At 40.8% G+C, this 20,934-nt stretch overlaps 1 protein-coding gene across 2 annotated transcripts in view; it reads right to left on the reverse strand.

The window, feature by feature from the left end:
• SLC9A9 (solute carrier family 9 member A9) overlaps positions 1-20,934 on the reverse strand; it is a 582,632-nt gene that overhangs the window by 116,001 nt on the left and 445,697 nt on the right. For both annotated transcript variants that reach the window (XM_003826509.4, XM_055110591.2), the window contains one exon: positions 807-861. In XM_003826509.4, the coding sequence (XP_003826557.1) occupies positions 807-861 (55 nt within the window). The remainder of the gene's footprint in view (positions 1-806; positions 862-20,934) is intronic.

Here is a 20,934-nt window from a genome sequence, read left to right on the forward strand (position 1 = left end):
GGTAGTTGAATTATGGGGATGGGTCTTTCCCATGCTGTTCTTGTGAGAGTGAATGGGTCTCACTAGATCTGATGGTTTTAAAAACAGTTTCCCTGCACAAGCTCTCTCTTTGACTGCCACCATCCACGTAAGATGTGACTTGCTCTTCCTTGCCTCCTGCCCTGATTGTGACGCCTCCCCAGCCATGTGGAACTGTAAGTCCATCAAACCTTTTTCCTGTATAAATTACCCAGTCTTGGGTATGTCTTCATCAGTATTGTGAAAACGAACTAATATATGAGGGAAGAGCTCATTGTTCTAAACAATTACCCCAAAGGATTTTCAGGTCTCTATAGATAATTGTTGCTCAATTAAGTCAAGGATGGATCACCTAGACAGTTTTTCGGGCCTCAGACCTGATAAATGAGAAGCTATCCAGGAGAAATAAGTCAATTTGTTGTTTGCGCAACATGCATTGGACATACTTTATGTAAATTTCACTGAGTTGGCTAGCTAGCAAGTTGCTGGGTAGGGATTTGAACTATGAAGTGCCTCATTCCAAGAGCCATCATGTACTTTGTAAAGTTTCCAGGCTTCCTGCTGCCATAGAGAGGCTTGCAAGTACATGCTAGTTCTAAGCATTCATATGCTAGAAGTTATCAACACCCTGAATTCCCTTGTATTTTATTGTAATCTCATTTGTTTTATCAGCAGAGGAAGCTCCGTTTAGAAATAGCTCCTTGGTCACATGCTGGACAAACATGGAACAGCCTATGGAACAGAACAATCATATCTCTATATAATGTGCATTGGTTTCTTTGACTTGCCTGGTGTTGTGAGGAAGGGTCCTCCTTCAGATTTTCATCCAGGTCCACGCCAACTCTGTTAAACAAAACCAAAAACTGGTCAATTCCCTGCTGCAGAAGGAATGAGACAGTCTTGTGTGTCAGATGACCTAACCCAAACACAATGTGAATCTGAGAAAAGATTTGGCAGAAAACTATCCTACCTCTTCTTGAATCAAAAGAACCTCAGATTTATACCAAAATAAGAACTTGAACAGCTGGGCCTCAGGATGCTGGAGAAATTAAGCATCAACAGCAGCTCTTCACTACTGTCTTTCCTGGCAAGGTAAGCGTCCCTGAGAACCTAGGACAGCAGCCATCAGGAAAAAGACCTCCATAGCCCCAAAAACACACATTCTGGAAAGAAGGTGACCTGGTACCTCTGCAACCAACCATTCACCAAAATGCCCTGGGAATTTGCGTGCCCAGCCTGGAGCAGGGTTTCTTGAGGCAGAGTAAACAGAACGTTTTTCTAGAGACTCCCCATAGGGAGGATTCAGACTGTGGAGCCTGAGGCATATACTATTTGGGGGCTCTCTCTTTAAGGAAAATAATACAAAAATATAAATACAAAATTGGGAGTGAAAGTGACTCTTCAGAAGGATAAGTTACAAAAAAAATTACATATGTTTTTAAAGCTGGCAAATGCAATAGACCTCTCAAAGCCCAGGAAAAATACAAAACATTTTAATTAATTAGCTGTCTGACACATTGCTAAAATAACTTTCTTCCGGAATTTTTGCCTACTGACTTTGCTACTCTCTTTATATGATAATGATTTTGTATTAGAGAATAAAAAGATAAGGCAGTCTTTCCTCTAGCAAGACTGATCAAAATTGTTGATAGTTGGAAGGCATTAAAGCACTCTTTCTCACACACAGACACGCTTGCTATGTGCCTCACTGCTACAGGGTAATGCCCTGCAAATGCAAGATTTCTGATAAATTTTATTTTATGCAATTCCCATAAGCAATGCACAGTGTACTTATCAGTGTACATGCTTTGTCATTGAATATATTCCTGAATTTCCATTTTGATGAGGCATCAATGAAAACTGCATTTTATACATCTCATGATTAGAAGAATTTTCAACAGAGTCCCCAGTCTGGCTCAGTCCATCTCAAACCTTGTTTTTCCTCCACTACCCACAGACTTCTGATGCCAGGCACCATAGGACACGTTTATATTTAATTCAGCCTTGTGCATTATTCCTGTAAGCTGTTCCTACTCCGGGGTGGACAGCCGTGGCTTAGCCATGCACAGAAGTGACTGCAGCCCACACAAATGTATCGCATTCAATCTAAACTAAATGTACTCTCAATTCAGCTTCCCCTTAGTTGGATCCCCCAAATGCCCACAGCTATTCCAATACCATTTGATCAGAGGAGAAGTATGAGGAAAAGGAAGCTGTAGTGGAAAGAAACAGCAGTTGAACCCAACTGTGTTGAAACTATGTATTTTTTTGCAAATCTTACAAAAATATAAGACCATGGGAACACAGTACTGGGGATCTTCCCAGGGCCTTGGAGGGCCAGACCAAGTGAGGGGCCCTGAAACTCAAACTTCCTCTGTTTCCAGAGAGCGTCCCTCTGCCTGCTTCAGCTGGAGTGGGGCAGGGTGGGAGTGCTGGGGAGAGGTCTGGCCCAAGCTCCACCAGAGCCCTTCCTGTGAATCCACATTTGCTAGACATTTAGGGACTTTTCTTCAACTCTTGTTCCTCATAAACACCTCCCTAATTATCTTCCAGTCCTGCTGTTGGGGTGGGGGAAGCAAGGCCATGTGAGAAGCCTCCAGTCAAGCAAATGTGTAACTCCTTATAAGGAGAACAGTAACGGTAAAGTCCCACCTGTTTAAAATACCTCTGATTCTTCACAGGTAAGTGTCTTCTGGACATGAATAGCCCCATCTCTCTAACCAAGGGGACAAATTAATAGCTATTTATTTTGTGCTGAATTTTTTGCCTTTAGGTCACTGGGAAGAGCCTCTGGAGGGGAGGAACCTTTGATTCTTGGGGTAGAAAAACTAGCTATTTGATTGATGTCATCTGAGAAGGAACAAGAAGGGGAAGGGGAGGAGAGAGGGAAAGGATGTCAGTGAGGAGAAAGGAGAGGGGAAGGGACGAGGGGAGAACAGCAGTGTAGAGAGGGGTGGGGGTGGCCTGCCTCCGACAGTGGGACCCAGGTGTGGAGGCTCCCAGCCCCCTTCTCTTATGGGGCCAGGCCACTCTCACAGCTGTGTGGTGGATCAGAGCCCTCCAGCAGGTGCTGGCTGTTCCCTAGAGTCTTCATTGCTGGATAAGCCCAGATCTCAGGGATGAAGCTGCTGGGCACCCAGGTTGGCCGTGAACTGAACTGAGGATCATGGGGCTCCCACCACTGTATCTGCTTAGGGCCTTTTTCTAGGTCTCTGTCTAGAAACCTGGAGAGGACAGAAATAGAATTTTATAAGAAGCCCAACATTTAACGTTTGAGGCAGCACTGAGGCCTTTCACTAAAGTGGAATCTTTTCTTTGCAGCAGCAATCAGAGCAGACATTCCTGCACAACTAGATGGGGCAGAGGAAGTGGATGAAATTCTTTCATTTGATGGGGACTCAGTAGAAGGAATCTCAGAGACCTGACTGGGAAGAAGACCGTACCTCCTCCCACATCTCATCTCAGGGCAGGTCCAGAGCAGGACAAACGCCACAAGTGGCTTGAGGAAAGAGAACCTCCATGAAAGGTGCTTCCCTCCTGGGGAAGCCAGGGTGAACATGGTCCTTGCCCACACAGGGCATACGATTCGGGAGGTTCAATGAGGATAATATAAAAAATGTACCACAGCTTAAGCGCCATGAAGGAAATGATGCCTTCTTTCACTTGTGATATTAGCTACTTTTGATGAAAATCTGGCTAATATATGTTTCTTGGCTACCTGCCTCCTTAAATAGGGTGTAAGGGGGATATTCTAATCTTAACTGGAGGACTCAGCATTGCAACTGGTCCCATAAAGTCTGACACTTGCTGCTTTATAATGATTTCCAAGAGGTGTATGAACCTTTTTATGATCACGTTAAATGGTCCCTGACTACTGTCTTTTTTTTTTTTTTTCAAATTATTGTATCTGCTAGTTAGATTGCCTTTATTTTTCCTGACTGACAATATGTTGACGTATTGTCCCTATGACCCCCACCCCTTTAATTTACTGTAGGACTAACCCTGACAGTCAAATTTATTTTTATTTTCATTTTCTATCTATCTATCTAATTTAAATATTATAGAAAGGCTTACAATCACACACAATTGTTCTCATAATACCCTTGCACCCCTTCAGACCAACTCCCATTGCCTTGGAGGGCAATTTTCTGCCTTTTCTCAATTGTGATATATAAGCTGACATAGACATACATGGCACCTTCACACAGCATCCCAAGGGGTATGCAAACATGCCAACTACATCTGTATCTCTTACTCTCCTCTTCAAGAAAGCAACTCAGAATATGGAACTGACATTATTTTAGGGCTAACCATGTATTCATTCACTTTAAACAAATTTTTACAGCTCTTTTTAATGCATGAGCATCCACTTTTGTGCACAAAAAATCATTTATACGTAATGAGTTTTTGAGAGATTAGAAAGAAGACATAATATTGTCCCAGTTTGTGGTGTTACACGTATATAGCAGCCCCCAGGTGAGATCACAGTATGAAGTCCAACCTCCTTAGGTGACATCCAAAGGTCTTTAGCACCTCTCCCTCAATGTTAAGCTAGCCACCCTTTCTGCTCATCTGATCTGGACAGTGTCCTGGGTCCGGTAACTGGACTTGTCCTTGTTTCTGAGCCCCGGTACCAAATACAGCCCCTGAGCTCTGGCCATACAATAATCTGCCAGTTTCTCTCCCATGGACTGGACCCCCTCCCTCCAAACTCCAGGCTGGTATTTTGGGCCATGCTGGCCACCACTGAACTTGTGGGATACCCTGCCTTCTTTCCTGAACTCCAAGAACTGTCCTCCCTTCTGTCTGATCACCACCTTGTCCCATCCACCACGATGCCCTTCCTAGGTCTCAGATCTCCCATCACTAGAAGTTACTGAGACTTGGAGTGAAGTAGCTGTACTCCTCCAACTCTGCTCTCTGCTCCCAAATAGAATTCCTTCTGGGCACTGGAGATCACCTTGCTCTGTCTTTGGCGACCCTGGCTCACCCTTTGCTCACCTGTCTGTTTATACCCAGGCATGCAGGGCAAGCTCTACAGTATACATCGGCCCTAGCTGGAATCTGATGACTTCATGATTACCCTGTAGTTGTTCAAGGGTCAGTGAAACCGAGATGTCAAGAGAGTTGTTTGGAGCCAGACTACCTGGGTTGAAAAATGTGGCTCTGCCTCTCACTTGCTCTGTGACCTGTGTCACTCACTCTGTCTCCATCTTGGTTTCCTCACCAGTACAATGGGGATAATTAGAGAACTCATTTCACAGGGTTGTGGTGAGGATTAAATAAGAAAATAGCTTAGGACCTGTTATATAGTAAGTTTTTAAGAATGTTAGCAGCTATTATTGATATTATTATTTTTCAGTACTTATCAGTGGGGCCAGAGCTCAGTTACTGATTACTTTCAGAGATAAGCCCTCCTAGTCCTTGTTTCTGCACTGGGCAACCTTTGAATATATAGCAACCACCACAATTGAGCCACAAGGAGCAGCCAGTGTACAGCAAGCATTTCTGGTCTCATAGCAAAACATTGTTTCTGTTTAAAGAGGGCCAAGTTTCCCAGGTTTTGATTTTTTTAAAATTTATTTCTTTTATTTTTGAGACACAGTCTCATTCTGTCACCCAGGCTGGAGTATAGCGGTATGTTCTTGGTTCACTGCAACCTCCACCTCCTGGGTTCAAGTGATTCTTTTGCCTTAGCCTCCCGAGTAGCTGGGATTATAGGCGTACGCCACCACACCCAGCTGATTTTTGTATTTTCAGTAGAGATGGGGTTTTGCCATATTGCCCAGGCTGTTCTCAAACTCCTGGGCTCAAGTGATCCATCTACCTAGGCTTCCCAAAGTGCTGGGATTACAGGTGTGAGCCACTGTGCCTCGCCTGGTTTGGAATTATTTATAATTTATTGGTAGACTAGTTAGGGTAATAAGGCAACAAAGAAGGAAAAGAAGGTGTCTGAAGAGCAAGGAGAAACAAGGAGGAGGGAAGAGCTGAGCAGAAAGCAAGAAAAGAAAAGGAAGGTGAAAAGGAAAGATAGAGAAATACATTACTATAAAGAACAGGTGCCCATCGTGGATAAATAACTGTAAAGGTGCATGCAGCCTTAGAAAAGGTAAGCCGAGGGTGGAGGGAAAATATAGAAAATATAGAGAAATAAATATAGAAAAAATATAGGGAAATTAAGAACCAGTAAAGAATTAGAAAGCAACTAAAAAAGGCTGGTTAAAATTTTATATGATGTTTTGCATTCCTGATGTACCTTTTAATTTTAAGCAAGTTGAGTGCTGCCTCTATGGTATTCAAATGGAAATGAAGGCAAGCATTGCACATATTCCCAGCTGTGCCCTCATACATCTCACTCCGGGTTCCTCATTTACAATGAGCATCAAGCTCAATTTTCAGAGCAAAACACATCTCTTGTGCACCATAATGCACCCTCCCTTCCTATTGCACTTCCACTCTTTGGTGAGTTTTATTAGACATATTAAAATCTCAGGATGCTCTTATCCCCAACCATAGTTAAAAAAAAAAAATGACCCAAAGTTGGGTTTTTCTTAGAGGGAAAGCAAGGTAACTAACAAAAGCCTCACTTTTCCGCTAAAGCCAACAAATTCCATTCTGATTCTTACCACTTAGCATCTCCAAAAAGGCACTGAAATACTACTAGGGCTTAGTTTCATTGTGTGAATTCCAATAGTCTTAGGTGCAGTTTTGATTCTTTTGAGCCCCCTGGTGACAGGGGCTGGGTGGTGGGGAAGATACATTATTTCCTCTAAGACCTGCTTTTGATGGCAAAGTGTAAAAAAATGACATTTTCAGTAAGGGAAGAGTGGCTGGAGATTGAGCACATAAATACAGCTTGACAATGGAGGAGTCTGAAAGATACCCACTGAGGTTTGGGGACTATTGTGTAGCCATGAGAATATCACTTGGGGGCCAACATCTGCTACTGAACCCTGTATTATTTGACTAAATAATCCTGGAGCTTGTGTAAGACCAACATTAATACAATTAATAATTCAAATATTTTAATTTTGTTTTGGGAAATAAGAAAATGAACTAAAGTAAGTGAAAAAACTCAGTTCATTTTGTTATTTAAGTGTGGCACAGTAGTTAAGAATTTAGATCCTGGAATCGGGTTGCATGGATTCAAATTTCACTTCCATTATTTGCTACTTCTATAACTTTGAGACAAATTAACCTTTGCAAATCTCAGTTTTCCCAACTATAAGTGGGGATAAGCATATATCTATTTCATGAGCTATTATAAGGATGAAATGAGTTAATAAAATACATAAAATATTGGCTGCCATCTAGGAAGCACTCATGAAATATTAGTTGATGCTCTCCTTGTTAGTGCTGTTATTATAAGAGAAATGTGTGCACCCTACATTGAGTCATAGATACAATATAGGTTAAAGACAAGAGCGGCTTTTCCATAAATGACAGATGCTAGGATATAAAGGTCAATGATAGGATTCCTGCCATCAATGACCCAAGATCTAATGGGAAAAACAGATCGGAAGCAAAGAACCACAGTATGGTGTGATAAGCATTGAACATTAATTATTTGAACACACCAACAAAGAGCCCAATCAAGATGAACTGTGGAGCAATTAGGTACGTTTCACAGAGGAGATGGACACTGAAAAGTGAGAATGAGTTTAATGGTAAGAGAAAAGGTTAGGGGAGGGGACTCCAGGCACGGCATGGGCAAAGGCATAGGGGGACAAAGTAGGTTGGAACATCATAAATAGCTCTGTGTGGCTAGACTGTGAGGGTCATGAACACAGAGGTGGACAGAGTTGCTTTGGATGACACCAGAAATTAAATTAAGGCCAAATTATGAAGAACCTTGAGTGCTATACTAATGCTTTTGCTTCTCTGTAGGCAGTAGGGGGTGAAATAATTACATTTATGTTTTAGAAAGATCACTGGAGGTATACATTGTGATATTAAGAAACTGGTGGTTGTCTTCAGGTTGGGATAGAAAAGAAAAAAAAAAGAAACTGGAGGCATGGAGGTCATTTAGTAGTCTACTGTAATGGTCCAACCAAGAGTTCATTAGGGTCTAACTAAGTTAGCAGTGGTGGAAAAGAAGAGAGAGATTTCAGAGATGTATACATGAAGGGGTGGTGAGGGCCATTGTGCATGACAGGCTCACTGTGGGAAGAAGTGGAAAGTACTGAGGTGTTTGAGTTTCTACTCCGGACACTTGAATGGTTCGCCCTACTATTAGCCATATTAAAGAAGGAGAAGCATGTGCATGGGAATTTCCCCCAAGGGACATCCTGTTAAAAGATAAAACCGAAACTCAGGGTCAGTAAGATCAGATCTGAGCACTTCTATTGTGAGTGAAGCAAAGTCAGCTCTCTACATTGTTATCAACTCAAGAAAAATAGCAACCCCCTCAGAGTTGTGTCTAGTTGCTTGTCTGAAGTGGAGATTCTGACCAAAAGGTAAAGTCTAAGAATAAGGAAGGGATAATGAGTTCTTCAAGGTCAAGATCAATGGACTGGGAATATTCACGGAAGCTGGAGAAGGGTGTGGCATGTCAAGTATATAAAGACAGTTTGCACATCTTATTTAAGAAGGGTTAGAGGGAGAAGAAGGAAGAAAGGGGGGTTCTATAATTTGGGGACATGAAGTATGTGATATGATTGTAAGCCTCTCCATGGGAGATGCAGATGCAGAGCTGGGATGCTGCTGAGAGCAGTGGTGCCCCTCTGGGTTTCCACCACTGCATGGAGACACTGTCATTGACAGGTACTCATATGCTTTGCTAGGTCCATTTTTCTACCCCTGGGACTTGTCTCATTACCAAATTGAAAACAGCTGGGTCAAGGATTCATGCAACATTCCTGTCCTGGTATTCCAAGGTTGCCCATATGCCATTTACTTTTCTCCTAGAGATTATGGCGGTGGGATGGATTTCATGAAACTCTATCGGGCTGATCAGACTAAAGAAGGGTCTGGTCTATCTTTAACTCTTTGCTGACACAGTTGACTGAAAGTACTAGGTAACAGCTAAGAAGAGGCACAGAGCATGAACATTAGGAGTTAGACATTCTGAATGGCTGTTCCTATCACTTACTTGTGTGACTATAGGCAGGAAACTGTACCTCAGTTTCCTTTTCCACAAAACAGAGATAGGAATGGTAAATATGTCACAGGCTGTTGTGGGATAATACATGTAAGGGGTGAATTGTTCCAAGATGGCCAATAAGAACAGCTCCAGTCTACAGCTCCCAGCGTGAGCAACGCAGAAGATGGGTGATTTCTGCATTTCCAACTGAGGTACGAGGTTCATCTCACTGGGGCTTGTCGGACAGTGGGTGCAGGATAGTGGGTGCAGCACACCGAGTGTGAGCCGAAGCAGGGTGAGGCATCGCCTCACCCGGGAAATGCAAGGGGTCAGGGAATTCCATTTCCTAGTCAAGGGAAGCTGTGACAGACAGCACCTGGAAAATTGGGTCACTCCCACCCTAATACTGCACTTTTCCAATGGTCTTAGCAAACGGCACACCAGGAGATTATATCCTGGGCCTGGCTCAGAGGGTCCCACACCCACGGAGCCTCACTCATTGCTAGCACAGCAGGCTGAGATTGAACTGCAAGGTGGCAGCAAGGCTGGGGGAGGGGCGCCCGCCATTGCTGAGATTTGAGTAGATAAACAAAGCAGCTGGGAAGCTTGAACTAGGTGGAGCCCACCGCAGCTCAAGGAGGCCTGCCTGCCTCTGTAGACTCCACCTCTGGGGGCAGGGCATAGTCAAACAAAAGGCAGCAGAATCCTCTGCAGACTTAAATGTCCCTGTCTGACAGCTTTGAAGAGAGTAGTGGTTCTCCCAGCATGGAGTTTGAGATCTGAGAACAGACAGATTGCCTCCTCAAGTGGGTCCCTGACCCCTGAGTAGCCTAACTGGGAGGCACCCCCCAGTAGGGGCAGACTGACACCTCACATGGCTGGGTACCCCTCTGAGACGAAGCTTCCAGAGGAGCGATCAGGCAGCAACATTTGCTGTTCAGCAATATTTGCTGTTCTGCAGCCTCCGCTGCTGATACCCAGGCAAACAGAGTCTGCAGTGGACCTCCAGCAAACTCCAACAGACCTGCAGCTGAGGGTCCTGACTGTTAGAAGGAAAACTAAAAAACAGAAAGGACATCCACACCAAAACCCCATCTGTACGTCAACATCATCAAACACCAAAGGTAGATAAAACCACAAAGATGGGGAAAAAGCAGAGCAGAAAAGCTGAAAATTCTAAAAATCAGAGCGCCTCTCCCCCTCCAAAGGAACACAGCTCCTTGCCAGCAATGGAACAAAGCTGGATGGAAAATGACTTTGACGAGTTGAGAAAAGAAGGCTTCAAACGTCCAAACTTCTCCGAGCTAAAGGAGGAAGTTTGAACCCTTGGCAAAGAAGCTAAAAACTTTGAAAAAAGATTAGACGAATGGCTAACTAGAATAACCAGTGTAGAGAAGTCCTTAAATGACCTGATGGAGCTGAAAACCATGGCACGAGAAGTATGGGACGAATGCACAAGCTTCAGTAGCCGATTTGATCAACTGGAAGAAAAGGTATCAGTGATTGAATATCAGACGAATGAAATGAAGCAAGAAGTTTAGAGAAAAAAGAGTAAAAAGAAGTGAACAAAGCCTCCAAGAAATATGGGACTGTGTGAAAAGACCAAATCTACATTTGATTGGTGTACCTGAAAGTGATGGGGCGAATGGAATCAAGTTGGAAAACACTCTGCAGGATATTATCCAGGAGAACTTCCCCAATCTAGCAAGGCAGGCCAATATTCAAATTCAGGAAATACAGAGAATGCCACAAAAATACTCCTTGAGAAGAGCAACTCCAAGACACATAATTGTCAGATTCACCAAAGTTGAAATGAAGGAAGAAATGTTAAGGGCAGCCAGAGAGAAAGGTCAGGTTACCCACAAAGGGAAGCCCATCAGACTAACAGCTGATCTCTCAGCAGAAACTCTACAAGCCAGAAGACAGTGGGGCCAATATTCAACATTGTTAAGGAAAAGAATTTTCAACCCAGAATTTCATATCCAGCCAAACTAAGCTTCATAAGTGAAGGAGAAATAAAATCGTTTACAGACAAGCAAATGCTGAGAGATTTTGTCACCGCCAGGCTTGCCCTACAAGAGCTCCTGAAGGAAGCACTAAACATGGAAAGGAACAACTGGTACCAGCCACTGCAAAAACATGCCAAATTGTAAAGACCTTCGAGGCTAGGAAGAAACTGCATCAACTAACGAGCAAAATAACCAGCTAACATCATAATGACAGGATCAAATTCACACATAAAAACATTAACCTTAAATGTAAATGGGCTAAATGCTCCAATTTAAAGACACAGACTGGCAAATTGGATAAAGAGTCAAGACCCATCAGTGTGCTGTATTCAGGAGACACATCTCACGTGCAGAGACACACACAGGCTCAAAAAAAAAGGGATGGAGGAAGATCTACCAAGCAAATGGAAAACAAAAAAAGGCAGGGGTTGCAATCCTAGTCTCTGATAAAACAGACTTTAAACCAACAAAGATCAAAAGAGACAAAGAAGGCCATTACATAATGGTAAAGGGATCAATTCAACAAGAAGAGCTAACTATCCTAAATATGCACTCAATACAGGAACACCCAGGTTCATAAAGCAAGTCCTTGAGACCTACAAAGAGACTTAGACTCCCACACAATAATAATGGGAGACTTTAACACCCCACTGTCAATATTAGACAGATCAACGAGACAGAAAGTTAAAAAGGATATCCAGGAATTGAACTCAGCTGTGCACCAAGCAGACCTAATAGACATCTACAGAACTCTCCACCTCAAAATCAACAGAATATACATTCTTCTCAGCACCACACCACACCTATTCCAAAATTGACCACATAGTTGGAAGTAAAGCACTCCTCAGCAAATGTAAAAGAACAGAAATTATAACAAACTGTCTTTCAGACCACAGTGCAATCAAACTAGAACTCAGGATTAAGAAACTCACTCAAAACCGCTCAACTACATGCAAACTGAACAACCTGCTCCTGAATGACTACTGGGTACATAAGGAAATGAAGGCAGAAATAAAGATGTTCTTTGAAACCAATGAGAACAAAGACACAACATACCAGAATCTCTGGGACACATTCAAAAGAGTGTGTAGAGGGAAACTTATAGCACTAAATGCCTACAAGAAAAAGGAGGAAAGATCTAAAACTGACACCCTAACATCACAATTAAAAGAACTAGAGAAGCAAGAGCAAACACATTCAAAAGCTAGCAGAAGGCAAGAAATAACTAAGATCAGAGCAGAAATGAAGGAAATAGAGACACAAAAAATCCTTCAAAAAATCAATGAATACAGGAGCTGGTTTTTTGAAAAAATCAACAAAATTGATAGACTGCTAGCAAGATTAATAAAGAAGAAAAGAGAGAAGAATCAAATAGACACAATAAAAAATGATAAAGGGGATATCACCACCGATCCCACAGAAATACAAACTACCATCAGAGAATACTATAAACATCTCTACGCAAATAAACTAGAAAATCTAGAAGAAATGGATAAATTCCTGGACACATACACCCTCCCAAGACTAAACCAGGAAGAAGTTGAATCTCTGAATAGACCAATAAGAGGCTCTGAAATTGAGGCAATAATTAATAGCTTACCAACCAAAAAAAGTCCAGGACCAGATGGATTCACAGCCAAATTCTACCAGAGGTACAAGGAGGAACTGGTACCATTCCTTCTGAAACTATTCCAATCAATAGAAAAAGAGGGAATCCCCTCTAACTCATTTTATGAGGCCAACATCATCCTGATACCAAAGCCTGGCAGAGACACAACAAAAAAAGAGAATTTTAGACCAATATCCCTGATGAACATCAATGCAAAAGTCCTCAGTAAAATACTGGCAAACTGAATCCAGCGGCACATCAAAAAGCTTATCCACCATGATCAAGTGGGCTTCATCCCTGGGATGCAAGGCTGGTTCAACATATGCAAATCAATAAATGTAATCCAGCATATAAAAAGAACCAACGACAAAAACCATATGATTATCCCAATAGATGCAGAAAAGGCCTTTGACAAAATTCAACAACTCTTCATGCTAAAAACTCTCAATAAATTAGGTATTGATGGGACGTATCTCAAAATAATAAGAGCTATCTATGACAAATCCACAGCTAATATCATACTGAATGGGCAAAAACTGGAAGCATTCCCTTTGAAAACTGACACAAGACAGGGATGCTCTCTCTCACCACTCTTATTCAACATAGTGTTGGAAGTTCTGGCCAGGGCAATCAGACAGGAGAAGGAAATAAAGGGTATTCAATTAGGAAAAGAGGAATTCAAATTGTCCCTGTTTGCAGATGACATGATGGCATGTCTACAAAACCCCATCGTCTCGGCCCCAAATCTCCTTAAGCTGATAGGCAACTTCAGCAAAGTCTCAGGATACAAAATCAATGTGCAAAAATCATAAGCATTCCTATACACCAATAACAGACAAACAGAGAGCCAAATCATGAGTGAACTCCCATTCACAATTGCTTCAAAGAGAATAAAATACCTAGGAATCCAACTTACAAGGGATGTGAAGGACCTCTTCAAGGAGAGCTACAAACCACTGCTCAATGAAATAAAAGAGGATACAAACAAATGGGAGAACATTACATGCTCATGGATAGGAAGAATCAATACTATGAAAATGGCCATACTGCCCAAGGTAATTTAGAGATTCAATGCCATCCCCATAAAGCTACCAATGACTTTCTTCACAGAATTGGAAAAAACTACTTTAAAGTTCATATGGAACCAAAAAAGAGCCTGCATTGCAAAGTCAATCCTAAGCCAAAAGAACAAAGCTGGAGGCATCATGCTACATGACTTCAAACTATACTATAAGGCTGCAGTAACCAAAACAGCACGGTACTGGTACCAAAACAGAGATATAGACCAATGGAACAGAACAGAGCCCTCAGAAATAAACCACACATCTATAGCCATCTGATCTTGGACAAACCTGACAAAAACAAGAAATGGGGAAAGGATTCCCTATTTAATAAATGATGCTGGGAAAACTGGCTAGCCATATGTAGAAAGCTGAAACTGGATCCCTTCCTTACACCTTATACAAAAATTAATTCAAGATGGATTAAAGACTTAAATGTTAGACCTAAAACCATAAAAACCCTAGAAGAAAACCTAGGCAATACCATTCAAGACATAGGCATGGGCAAGGACTTCATGTCTAAAACACCAAAAGCAATGGCAACAAAAGCCAAAATAGACAAATGGGATCTAACTAAATTAAAGAGCTTCTGCACAGCAAATGAAATTACCATCTGAGTGAAAAGGCAACCTATAGAATGGGAGAAAATTTTTGCAATCTACTCATCTGACAAAGGGCTAATATCCAGAATCTACAAAGAACTCAAACAAATTTACAAGAAAAAAACAAACAACCCCATCAAAAAGTGGGCAAAGGATATGAACAGACACTTCTCAAAATAACACATGTATGCAGCCAACAGACATATGAAAAAATGCTCATCATCACTGGCCATCAGAGAAATGCAAATCAAAACCACAATGAGATACCATCTCACACCAGTTAGAATGGTGATCATTAAAAAGTCAGGAAACAACAAGTGCTAGAGAGGATGTGGAAAAATAGGAACACTTTTACACTGTTGGTGGGACGGTAAGCTAGTTCAGCCATTGTGGAAGTCAGTGTGGCGATTCCTCAGGGATCTAGAACTAGAAATACCATTTGACCCAGCAATCCCATTACTGGGTATATACCCAAAGGATTATAAATCATGCTACTATAAAGACACATGCACACGTATGTTTATTGCAGCACTATTCACAATAGGAAAGACTTGGAACCAACCCAAATGTCCAACAATGATAGACTGGATTAAGAAAATGTGGCACATATACACCATGGAATACTATGCAGCCATAAAAAATGATGAGTTCATGTCCTTTGTAGGGACATGGATGAAGCTGGAAACCATTCTCAGCAAACTATCGCAAGGACTAAAAACCAAACACCGCATGTTCTCACTCATAGGTGGGAATTGAACCATGAGAACACATGGACACAGGAAGGGGAACATCACACACAGCCTGTTGTGGGGTGGGGGGCTGGGGAAGGGATAGCATTAGGAGATATACCTAATGTAAATGACGAGTTAATGGGTGCAGCACAGCAACGTGGTACATGTATACATATGTAACAAACCTGCACGTTGTGTACATGTACCCTAGACCTTAAAGTATAATAATAAAAAAAATTCATTTAAGGGGCTTGGCACAGGATCTAGCCCCTAGAAAATGCTTAGAAGCAGTAGCTGTTGTTCTTGTTGTGGTAGTGGTATTAATAGATATTGTTGTCTTTGCTACTCAGGCCTCCTGAATAAAAGATTTAACTGTGAAGATTTCCAGCAAAAGAGTTATGTTTTACCTTACCTCACCTGTGATTTTTCTCGTGATTTCTGATTCCAGTGGAGGCTTGTTTATGATGGAGGTTTTGGACTTAAGAGTGGGGATGTTCTGGCTGCAGAGATAAAATGTGTGGCTGGTGTTTACATGTATCTGACAATTTAGATATACATTTTGGAGTGTATAAGTATGCTGAAAACATTATGTTCTTTGAAAAATAAACAAGAATAAGCAAGTACATGTTCCAGACACAAATGCAGATCTACATCCTGTACTTTATGTTTGGCACAACTTCCCTTGAGTTTGAAGTACTTAGCTCTGCCAAGATGTAAGCTAATTTCAGGCTACGGATAAGAGTCCATTAGAAACTAGATTGAAAATGAATACACAGACTGATTTCTTTTGACCTAAGCTGCAAGCGTACTGACATCCTTTGGTAGGAAGACAGATGTAATAGCTTATCAAGGCATCTGGCCTTTCTTCCCTAAGGCTTCACTCTGGGTGCCCTGCCTGGGCAATTAGGGATTTATCAGAGTCAAATGCACATCCCCAGAAAAGCTATCCTTTCAAGTGGATTCGCTTTTTAAAATTCTAGTGTTACTGGGTGGGGAGTCTTCTCAATGTCAGACTGAACAAGTTACATGGGAAAAAAGGGGCATTTTATTACGGAATATGAAGTAGTTGTAGGAGCTTTATTTGTTGGTATGAAACCATAAATGGTTGAAAAACAAATCCCAGACTGTCAGGGGTCTGAGCGAGAAGTGGAAAACCTAAAACCTGAAAACCACTGTGGTTATTTCACAGTTAAATAAACAGAATGATATAATGCCAGAAGTGCATCTCCTTCCCTCACTTTTCAGTGTCCCAAGCTACGAGGAACTCTAGGTAGAATTGGGCCTAATCCCAGCTTGCCATTAAAGACCATGCTTGGTGTGCACCATGGGTCAGCAGTGAGATCTCAGGGTGAGTCTCCACATTGCTGCTCTTTGATGTGCTCAGGCTTCAGTGGGAAACCTGGAAGGGAAGGAGCCTTAATGGGAATGCATTCGCTTGATGCAAGGAGCATATTCTCCCCATGAACATCATTTACAAAATCACAAGTATACTTTGACAATAAGGGGGGAATGCATGGAACATATATTTAATATATTTAAAGAACTGTAAAACTCCTCTATGCAATAATCCAGAAGAACATTTAACCCAGCCAAAGCAAATATTTTTGTGGAGTGATAGGAAAGAATCCTTAGAAGGTAACAACAAAGTTTTGCAAAATTGATGGATATGTACCTACAACACAATTCATTCAAAACATGAAATTCTAATGGTTGATTCTGAACTTCCCCCCCGCCACCACCTTACCACCACATTGGCTTTGACTATTAATAGGGAAAGATGGTTTCTAAGATGTTTTGAGAAGGCTTCCTCCCAAGACATGACTTTTGCTAACTGCCAATGCCTAGACTTCCTTAGCACGGGATAAAGCTCTTCATTCCTTGTTGAGGATTAGGTCTTACAAGGCAAGGACTTGGGAGAGGTAATATTTGAACTTGTATTCACACAAGATACAAGTGAATCAGACTTATTCCTGAGAGCAGAAAGAGATGGGAACAAAAGCCTAAGGCCAACAAAGGTATCTCCACCATGAAGCATGGAAGGCAGGCAGCGGGTGAAAAGGGAGTTGGAGACACAACATTATCATAGTAACAGCTAATATGTAGAATCTACACTAGGTAATATTCATGTATTATATAAAACATATGGAGTTTGGGAAGAGGATCTGAAGTTATTGTAACACCATGTATTTTAGTAATTAAAAGCAAAAAGAGATTTATAACCCTTTTCTTTATATTAACCATTAAAAAGCACTTGCAATTGGTTACTTTAATAATTTTGCACCAGTAAATCTGCTGCTTCAGGCTATCTATCACCAACATCCAGCAGACAGTACAGAATTATTAACCATGTGCACTGAAAACATGGAAAAATAGCCAAAGAAGATTGTTTCACCAACACTAATATATCACTAAAATTAAAATTAAAACAGCTTTGGGATATATAACAGTTGCCAAAACTATTGTTTAAGCCCACAATTGGAAGCAGATTTGATCTACAATCTCTACAAATAACTGAAATCTTATTTTCATTTGGAGCAGTTAACACTCTGTAAGACCATATTATATTATAGACCATATTAAGACCAGATGCTATTAATAAATTCACAGATTTGTTGTATACACACACACACACACACATACATATATGTACATGCACATATATATCTATATTTCACTTCTATTTTTACTTTTTAAGTGAAAAAACTTCTTCCCTAGTCTCAGAAGAGAATCAAGTCAAAAATACGTCTTAATAATGCATTATCTTGTTTTTTGCTAAAAATGAGTAAATATCTTAATTTTAAAAGGAAAGTTGACAGAAAGACAATGGGTAAGCTAGGAAGCTGCTACTGCATGACACATAAAAAGAGAAGAAAATAATTTTAGTTTCTTGCTGAGACGGATTAAAGTAAATCACTAGAAAAATAATGTTTTTCTCTGGTCAAATCTGCTGTTAACCATTGGGCTGAAGTGCATGCTTGCGTGCATGACTATGTTAAAAAGAAATTAAATATTTAAAATTTTAAAAGAGGAAGAATTCATGGTTAACACTAGAATTATATTGAAAACTGCACCTTGATTTTGGAATCAGTGGTTTAAAATCAGGAAAGTGAAAGAAAATTGGCAATAACACTATTGGGAAGAAGTTGTCTTAGAGCAGAAGAGAAAGGCAAAGAGGAAAAGAGTAGCAAGAATATGTTGTAAAACAGGTTCTGAAATTATCATGAAGACTACGGAAAGTGCACAGCATGGAAACAGAATTAGCATCAATTTGGCAGAAAATAACATAATGAAAGTTAATTGGATGCTTGTGGCTAATGTAACACTCAGGCTGTTTTGGCCTATCATTCTAGGAGATCATGATGACAGCTTAAACAACTGTTGTATATGAACTGATATTTTTCCTGACACCACACTATCCACATCCTAAAAGCAGGGCAGGTAGACTATTTCATTCATTCTCTCCTTCACTCACTAACTCACCCACTCATTCATTCATGAAATACCAGTTGAGAATATATCAAGACCATTAGTATATGCTAGATATTGTGGTAGACATGAAAAATTTGTTACACTCATATATATCTTCAAAGTATATACAGTGAGTTTCATCAAACCTAGATGTAGTTCATGATAAGGCATACTATTACTTTATGTACATCTAAGAAGAAAAACGCTGTTAATTATATTTGTGACACCACTGATTATGAGACACATCTTGACTTCAAAAATGCTAAAGTGTGAAAAAACGTGCAGCTGGAATAAATGGATACCCACACAAAATAATAAAAATCCAGGGTTCAATAATAATGTCAAGCCATTACACATACTAGCCCCTGGATATTTCATGTATGGCTAGTATGTTATTTGCTGTCATTGGGGGAAAATTCAAAAGAGTATTTTGAAATCTTTCAAACAAAATGTTCTTTTTATGCTTACAAATTAAAAGATAATTCATGCTCTACTACTCAGCCGTAAAAAAGGAAGGAATTAATGGCATCCGCAGGAACCTGGGTGGAACTGGAAACTATTATTTTAAGAGAAGTAACTCAGGAATGGAAAACCAAACATCGTATGTTCTCACTCATAAGTGGGAACTAAGCTATGAGGACGAAAAAGCATATGAATGATACATTGAACATTGGGGATTCAGGGGAAAGGCTGGGAGGTGGGTGAGGGATACAAGACTCCAAATTGGGTCCAGTGTATACTACTCAGGTGATAGGTGCACCAAAATCTCACAAATCACCACAAAAGAACTTACTCATGTAAGCAAATACCACCTGTTTCCCAAAAACCTATGGAAATAAACAATTAAAAAAACTTTTGACTGAATTTATGCAAAAAAAAAAAAAAAGGTAATTCATTCCCCTTTAAAATTCTGTGTCAAGCAACTTTTAGTCACTGGGTGGAATCAGAGCCAGGACTAGAGTTAGGCAAGGGAGACATCCTGTCTCTCAGGATCATGCAAGTGCTGAGCATTTGTATGAGCCCGAGAGTGAGTGCTTCCTTAGATTTTGCATCCTAGGTACCTTGTTTGCCTCCCCCAGTCCTGATCCTGGGTGAAGTAACAACTTTGCAATTGTTTTTAATATTTTACCCTTGGATCTTCTGGACTGCTGACTTTTTCATTTTTCCCTCTACATCTACTCTACCCCCTTTTCTCTACATTATCCTGGGCTCTGGAATGCAGACCAATGCAGATGGCATCAATTGGGTTATCGTGCTCTTTGGTCTTGAATAGGTTTAGCCAATAGGAAGCACTGGCAGGATACTGGAAGGAAAGAGGAGAGTGAGACAGGGTATCTATTTCTTCCTTCCTGCCAGGTCACCAGGCTTGTCTGTGTTCTTCTATCAAAGCCTCAGCTCCTTAATCCCTCTCTATCTACCCTACCCAGCTACCCTCTCTGGGTTCTGGTAAATATTCCCATTTGGGTATAGGGTGGTAACTGCTCTCCATTGATTCCAGTCCTGGGGTACTGCACTATTCCTTGTTTTCTAAAACCAGCTCATGTAATAGTTCCTTGCTAAGTTCCTTTAATTTACTCAGCTTGAATGTGCCATTGTTTTTCCTACCTGGCACCAGACTAGTGTAGAAAGCTATTCACATTAGTAAGCATGCAGCAGTAAAAAGGTTTCACTTAAACTGGAAACTAAGTTTTCAGGGACTTGAAATTTCTTAAGAAATCCATAAATATAATAAATCTTAAACATAGTTTTGCTTCCAGTCTTAATGTTAGAATTGTGTCTTTAAATGTTTCTCTAAGGTGCCTGAATATTCATGTACAACTCGACATAGACTGTTCCTATTCCTAGGCTGGATCAGGTTTTCACAAGAAATTCACATACAGGTTGTGGCATCTGACAATGGCAGATGTCAGGAGTGCAGATCATATCATAAGATATAGTAGGACCTACACAGGAGGAATGAAAGTGCTCCTGGACAGAATCCACTTATGATGCCTTAAATCAAAATATGCTTTATTAAATGCTCCAACTTAAACCTATGAATTCCATACAGATGTTAAGAGTTCTCAGAAGTCTTTCTAGAAGCTGAAATTCTACCTAGTGAGGTACATCTCACCATCTCAGATGGAGAAATCTAGATTCTACTGGCCTTCCTGATGATTACCTTGGTGAAACAGTTCATTTTCATGGTGAAAACACCAGTCTCAGAACTGTAAGTGGAAGGAAGCTCAGATGATCGCACCCTACCATGTCATTTTAAAGATAAGAACACTGAGACCCACAAAGATTAGCTAATTTGAGAGAAGTTACACTAGTAGTAAGTAACAGAAGAATTAAACAGTTTTTAAAAAAAATTT

The sequence above is a fragment of the Pan paniscus genome, chromosome 2, assembly GCF_029289425.2.
Source record: "Pan paniscus chromosome 2, NHGRI_mPanPan1-v2.0_pri, whole genome shotgun sequence".
Taxonomy (NCBI): domain Eukaryota; kingdom Metazoa; phylum Chordata; class Mammalia; order Primates; family Hominidae; genus Pan; species Pan paniscus.